At 35.6% G+C, this 7,500-nt stretch overlaps 1 protein-coding gene across 3 annotated transcripts in view; it reads left to right on the forward strand.

The window, feature by feature from the left end:
- dgat1a (diacylglycerol O-acyltransferase 1a) overlaps window positions 1-7,500 on the forward strand; it is a 17,215-nt gene that overhangs the window by 9,590 nt on the left and 125 nt on the right. Inside the window, exons 4-17 of one of the 3 annotated variants that reach the window (XM_043233061.1) lie at window positions 534-619; window positions 804-856; window positions 1,854-1,959; window positions 2,080-2,208; window positions 2,703-2,777; window positions 2,863-2,966; window positions 3,047-3,085; window positions 3,174-3,215; window positions 3,761-3,805; window positions 4,100-4,212; window positions 5,137-5,202; window positions 5,321-5,445; window positions 6,063-6,125; window positions 6,205-7,500. The exon at window positions 6,205-7,500 is cut by the window's right edge and continues 125 nt beyond it. In XM_043233061.1, the coding sequence (XP_043088996.1) occupies window positions 534-619; window positions 804-856; window positions 1,854-1,959; window positions 2,080-2,208; window positions 2,703-2,777; window positions 2,863-2,966; window positions 3,047-3,085; window positions 3,174-3,215; window positions 3,761-3,805; window positions 4,100-4,212; window positions 5,137-5,202; window positions 5,321-5,445; window positions 6,063-6,125; window positions 6,205-6,380 (1,222 nt within the window). In that variant the 3' untranslated portion in view covers window positions 6,381-7,500. The remainder of the gene's footprint in view (window positions 1-533; window positions 620-803; window positions 857-1,853; window positions 1,960-2,079; window positions 2,209-2,702; window positions 2,778-2,862; window positions 2,967-3,046; window positions 3,086-3,173; window positions 3,216-3,760; window positions 3,806-4,099; window positions 4,213-5,136; window positions 5,203-5,320; window positions 5,446-6,062; window positions 6,126-6,204) is intronic. The other 2 variants (XM_043233062.1, XM_043233063.1) reach the window with 2 other exon arrangements.

Raw genomic sequence — 7,500 nt, forward strand, 5'->3', positions numbered from 1 at the left:
CTATCTATCTATCTATGTATCTATCTATCTATCTATCTATCTATCTATCTCTCCATCTCTCTCTCTCTCTCTCTCTCTCTCTCTATCTATCTATCTATCTATCTTTCTATCTAATCACAATTACAAAATCTTTCTCTTTATAATGCTATTATATATTATGTAAATTTTTATTTATTGTAATAATAAAATATATTATTTAGTATTTATTATATTTATTGTTTATTATACATAGAAATTATTATAAATAAATGTAATGCATATACACAAAAAATATATACAAAATATATACAAAAATGTTTCTAAAATAAAAAAATCTATTGTAAAAGACATAAATTCTGTTCTGCATTTCATATAATTATATATAATTATATATATATATATATATATATATATATATATATATATATATATATATATATATATATATATATACACTATCACACGGTATGATGAGATTTAAATCAGTGTTTCTTAACCCATTCAGACGTGCTGTTTGTCATTAGAAAATGACGTTGCTCTCCTCTGGTCTTCAGATACGGCATTCTGGTGGACCCCATCCAGATCATCTCTCTGTTCCTGAAGGACCCGTACCGCTGGCCGGCTCTGTGCCTGATCATTGGTATGATGATGAGTGTGTGTTTGTGACCTACAGCAGATTCATGCAGATCAGCTCAAGCTGAAGACATCATTTCACACCACATTTACACTCTCTGTCACGCATAATGTAAGATCATAAATATCCACGTCAATATTCCACGCATGCCCGCTTCAATATGCCGTGTCTAATCTGTTTGCTTTCGCAGTTTCCAACGTCTTTATAATGGCAGCTTTGTACACAGAGAGAAAACTCTCCATGGTGAGTTGCATGCTGGGAATGAACTGTGTGATTACAGACATGGACAAACATAACCGATTGAAGAGTGGATCTCATAATCCTGGCAAAATTTTACCTCAAAAAAATAAATGACAATAAAAAGTATAAATAAAACTAAGCCTTTTAACCTTTTTACCCTAATGATTTATTTTACATTATTCACAACATCTTCCGATTCTTATTATTGCTGTGTAAAAATATCCCGTTCTCATTACAGTGTTGCAAAAAAAAGAGAAATTATATAAAATATTTGTTATTTGTGAATGAACAGTAACAAAAAAATTATATATTATATATATATATATATACACGTTCTAAATATAGCTTAAACTAAATAAAGTACAAAAATAAATAAAAATAACACCTAAAAAACATTATTAAACTTATTAAAAACAAAAATAGTATATATATATATATAGTAATAATAAAAATGATTCATAAAAGCTGAGCTATAATTAAATGGTATAATATAAATGTGAAATCTGTGATATGTTTTAAGATTATTATATAAAGATTATTATTAATATTTTATATAAAACACAAAAAATATATATTAAACATAAATAGCTAATAAATCTGACAAAATCGCAACAAAATGTAAAATATAAATACCAATATATATATATATATATATATATATATATATATATATATATATATATATATATATATTTTTTTTTTTTTTTTTTTTTTTAACAGCTCATATATATATATATATATATATATATATATATATATATATATATATATATATATATATATATATATATATATATATATATATATATATATATATATATATATGTGTGTGTGTATATAGTATTTAAAACATTTTAATAGTAATTTCATATAATATTTTTCACATTTTTACATTTTTAGTGCTTGTTGCAGGTTTAATGTGAATCTGTTAGCACAAGTGCTTTTCACTGCTGGCTTGCTTTCATAAAGTTGTTTTAAAAATGAAAAATGACGTTTCCAGGGGACCATCTCAGAGGGCACCGGAGCCTTTCTTCACTGCCTCAATCTTTCAGCTCTGCTGTTCGTCCCGGCCGGCACAGTCCTCAGCCTGACCTCCATGACCCCAGGTATCACAGACCTCTTCCACCTTCCTTGCATTAACTATATTAACTATTTCGGTTGTGCGTCATGCGTGTGTAATCTTCGCCGGCGTGCTGTAAATATACTGCCGTGTGGCTGTGTTTCAGTGGGCGGTGTTCTGGCCTTGAGTGTCTTCACCATTCTCTTCCTGAAGCTGTATTCGTACAGAGACGTCAACAAATGGTGCAGAGAGCTCAGGCACGCCAAAGCCCGCACGCTGTCCCGCGCTCACTCCTGTGAGTCTCACGCTCCTCTAACACGCAGATGCTTCTAGCAGTGCAGCGCCGTACTGCCTCACGCTGGACAAACAGCAGCAGCGCATTTAATGCAAACCTCACCATCGGCGTTGCTTCTTAAAGAAAAAAGTGTTAGCTGTGAACTGCCTAGCGACTAGAGGTAACGCTTTATTCGATATTCCGCTTCAGGCAGGAAGTAACTTTGCAACTACATGTCAGCCAGCAGATAGTATATGTTACTCTACCAGCCCTAAACCTACCCCAACAGCCCGCTCGGAGAGCTAGTAGACATGTGGCTGCAAGTCAATGAGAATTACTTACAGTTAGCAGAATGACTAATAAAACGAAGTGCAACCCAAACACAAATATAAGGACTATGAATGAAAAGAGCCTGTGAAACAGCACTGGTCTGCGGCATGTGCGGCCGAGTCGTGTTATAATGCTTGTTGTGTTCGGTCTCCCGGCGCGTGTTAATGTTTGATTCTCTTCCTCAGGCCCGTCGGTGCACGGAGCCAACGGCTCGACCGGATACACACGCGTGAGCTACCCGGCGAACCTCACACACCGAGGTCAGTCAGCTCCCGTCGAACGAGGGAGCCAGAAGTATATTTAAATGCACGTGTTGTTTAACCGCACTCCGTCGTTTCCTTACAGACATTTACTATTTCGTTTTCGTCCCGACCCTGTGTTACGAGCTGAACTTCCCGCGCTCTCCGCGGATACGGAAGCGCTTCCTGCTGCGCCGTCTTCTGGAGATGGTGAGAGACGGCAGAAACGCACCTTTACCGTTTACAGCGCCTTTCCGGTCACGTTATACCCGTTTTTTTCTTTCTCGCAGGTGTTTTTAATGCAGCTGATGCTCGGTTTAATACAGCAGGTAGGCAAAGACTAGATCAAGCCGGGGGGTTTTGTGCGGCTTTATGCTTTTAATGACTCTTTTTTTTGTTTTTCTTTTCTTTTGATAGTGGATGGTTCCCACGATTCAGAACTCAATGAAACCCTTTCAGGTGAAGTCAGAAAAATCACATTTTTTAAGGCAAAAACAAAAAGTGTGCTTTTTTGTCGATTATTATATCTGATACATAGTAGTGAAAATACTTTTTTATATCAATTAATTACAGTTTCATTCAAAAGCTAAAGTAAAAATATGAGATTTCATGCAGATGCTGATGTTTGTGACAAAAAAAAAAATGAAATACTGATAAATAATGAGTATAACAGACGCTTGCATAAAACGATATAATCAGCTGACGGTCTAATAATTATTATTAGATGTCTAATAAAATATTTTAACAAATATTCAAGTAAAGTTCAGTAATTGTTTGTTTTGAAATGTTTCTAACAATTAAAAAAAAAAATGTTTTGTTCAATAAAAAGCAAAAAGACCCTGAAGGATTGACGTTTGTCACTAAAAGGACTTTTACTTGCTAAAAACTACCAATCAATAACAGAAAAAAAAAGCATTTAAATGGCAGGGTGCCTAGCTAGTTTTTGAATACTTTGTACTGGTTAGAAGAAACACATTTTTCATGTTTGTTTCGTTCTGCCTCAGGACATGGATTTCTCGAGAATCGTTGAACGTCTGCTGAAGCTCGCTGTAAGTGTCCCGAGAAACCGATGCAAACTTTTGTTGCTAGTGCTTTCGCTGCGGCCCTCGCTGTAGCTGTGAAATCCAGGGCCCCCTGGAGCCGATCAGTCATAAAATAATCAAAAAAAATTTAAACTGAATTACATTTTGCGAATCCCAAATATATGAACGGCCGTTCAGAATGCCGCTTGAATTTCGCACGGCAACAGCTGCTGTTGCTATGGGTGATGTCATGCCTGTGGCCCCTCCTCCTCAGAGTGTCTAATGGCACAAGCCCCGCCCCTTCTCCCTGTCCCTCTACAGGTGCCCAATCATTTTATCTGGCTCATCTTTTTCTATTGGTATTTCCACTCCTCTATGAACTTCGTAGCTGAGCTCATGCAGTTCGGAGACCGCGAGTTTTACCGCGACTGGTGGTGAGTGGCCCACTTCCGCCCGTTAAAGCATTTACACATATTTATTGTTTGTTATACGTAGAAATACACAATTATTATAAATATATGTAATGCATATACACAAAAAAATATATACAAATAAAAACTATTGTAAAAGATATCAATTCTGTTCTGCATTTCATATATGGATGATAACTGGATGATAACTGTAAACATAAAAAGGATGATAACTGTAAACATAAAAAGTCCTCACTAAAGACTATAAAGACAGAGAGCAACGAAACAATTTTTAATTTTAATTTTTCACGCTTTTAAACGATTAATAGCGATTAATTGCATACAAAATAAAAGTTTTAGTTTACATAATACATGCGCGTGTGCTCTATATATTTTTATTATGCATATATAAATACACGCACACGCAAATAATTACATTTATTTAATATTTATATCATATAGAAATAGGTTAGCTGTACTAATATCGTATATTTTTATTAAAAATATACGTGCATGTGTGTATTTATTTATATACGCGCATATGTTATTTAACCAAAAACCTTTATTTTGGGTGCGATTAATCGTGATTAATGGTTTGACAACACTCATTATAAAAAGACAGGAGCGATATCTTTAGATATGGTGACTATTTCTGTCACATAATAAAAAAATGCAATTGCAGGTTTTCTTGACTCAAAATACTCATATAATATCTCGGATTCATGACAAAATACTCAATAAAATACTCAAATTCTCATTTTATAAAAATCTATATCTAAAAATCTATATCTCATTTTTGAAAAATGAAAATTATAATATATATATATATATATATATATATATATATATATATATATGCTTATATATATATATAGATGCTTGAATGTATCACAATGCATTTTCACACTGTGCTGTCCCGAGTGTAACTGACGGGCTCTCTGTTCACAGGAACTCAGAAACGATCCCGTATTTTTGGTCGAACTGGAACATTCCCGTTCACAAGTGGTGCCTGCGGTGAGCCGGGGTTACGCTCGTCCCCGTGATTATATTTGTCTGTTAACGTGTGAGCCAGAGGCTGAGATAGGTGTGCTGCGCTTTGTTCATTGATTTCTCCTTCTCCGTTTCCCCTCAGACACTTTTATAAACCCATGTTGGTGAGAGGAGTAAACAAGTTAGCGGCCCAGCTAGCCGTGTTCTTCCTGTCGGCGTTTTTCCACGAGGTTTCACTGCACACTTACATTGAGCACTTAGTTCACGGTAGTGCTGTCAAAGGATTAATCGCACACATAAAATATGCGTGTACTATACTGTCTATATTTATTATGTGCATGAAGCGTTTGTGGGCTAAAAACGGATACATCTTTTACATTTTCAATCCTGTTTTTTTATCATGCCATCATGTTTTCATTGCGTTAGTTTACATAATCAGAATAAACCAAATGGGTACGTGTTACTGACGATTAAAGTACTGACCATTTAAAAATGTAAAATTGCATATTTGGGGGTCTTTTAATGTGTCAAAAATGTAAATATGCATGACGGGACACACACCGAATGACATTTTAGTGGGTATATTTAATAAATCAGGGGGAAATGTGTCATATTTATTTTTGGCTCAGAAAAACAAAACCGAAATTTCCATTAATGTAAACAGAAAACGTTTTATTTATTTATTGTAAAAAAAAATTAGCTACTTAATTGGTCAAAAGACCTTTTTTCGCCTTTGACCCACATGCACGCGCGTGTATCGACACGTGCGTAATAATCACGCGCAGCGCGCAAACATATATCGTTGCGATTAATCTCTGGACGGCGCTGCTTTACAGACATGTCTCTTTAACAGCCCTGACGTTGTTTTGTGTCATCTCTGCCAGTATTTAGTGAGCGTTCCTCTAAAGATGTTTCGGCTCTGGGCGTTTCTGGGAATGATGGTACAGGTCAGTCTGCTAAACGCTGGGCATGGCTTGATAAACATCAGATGAAATTCCTCGTTTCACCTTCCGCTTCCTGTTTCAGATCCCCCTGGCCTACGTCGTGGGCCGGTTCTTGAGGGGGAACTACGGCAACGCGGCGGTGTGGATGTCTCTGATCATCGGCCAGCCCGTCGCCGTGCTCATGTACGTCCACGACTATTACGTGCTGCACTACGGGAGCGCGTGACGCCGCCGCATCCGCAACAACCGAGACGTTGAATGTAAAAAAAAGGGCGCGTGTATTTTTTAGAAGGGAATTTTTTAACAGCCTTCAACCCGAATCAAACGCGATCATTTCGTCCGAGAGACAGGTGCGTTTTATAACGTGAGGTTATCACTGCCGAGCCAAAGCAGCGCATCATTTGCAATGCCTTCTCGCCGCTCTTTCACACATTTTCCTACCAAGACGATCGATTCAAGGCGCAGGGGAAAAAAATGCAGTCGTTTTTTTTCCAAATGCATTTCCAAAGGGAACTCATTTGTGTCCGCGATATAAATAAACGCCACTTTTTTAGTCGTTGCGCTGCTGCTTTGGTGGCGTGATCGACTGGATCTGTGAGTTTGTGCACTTTACTCAGAAACGCATGACCTTTCAAGGGTTCATCTGAAGAATGTAACCGATTTTTAGTTTCTGAAGAGACACGTATAAATGCATTGTATGAACACCCTGCGTGAATCTGTGAAATTGTTAAAGCCAAATGTTTCTTTTGTGCCCTTTCAATTGCCTGCAGTGTTATTTAAATGTGATTTAACGGGATTCAAGCACCAGTAAGGCCAAATCATTTTACTAAATGACGGTGAAATGTGTATAAAAAGAGTTATTTTTTATTTCTTGTGAACAGACTTTATTCTAAACTTTTTTTAGGGAAACACTGAGACTACTGATTTTTTTTTATGCCAAACCAACCACAAATAAATGGGACACCAAACAAGAAGTGAGGCTGATGTTGCCAAATATTTGACTTAAAACCATTGGTAAAATAATTATATATATATTTATTTATATATATTATTATTATTATAATTATATATATATATATATATAATTTTTTTTTTTTTAATATATATATATATATATATATTATTATTTTTTTTTTTTTTTTTTTTTTATATTCCCATATACTATGAAGCGAAATAATAGTTTTTTTGTCACCTAATTACCGGTTTAAAAAACGCCGCATTGCTTGGTCCCATTATTTGTGCGTTTTGATTTTTAGGCTTCACGTTTATGATAATAATTCAAAGTAAATTGACTTTATTCCACGCAGCTGCTGCAATCAGGTGTGATAACGGATTTGTTTTCAAAGTAGCTTTTGAGGTACCTTTCTACAAAACATTT

Source organism: Puntigrus tetrazona, unplaced genomic scaffold, assembly GCF_018831695.1.
Source record: "Puntigrus tetrazona isolate hp1 unplaced genomic scaffold, ASM1883169v1 S000000746, whole genome shotgun sequence".
Lineage (NCBI taxonomy): Eukaryota > Metazoa > Chordata > Actinopteri > Cypriniformes > Cyprinidae > Puntigrus > Puntigrus tetrazona.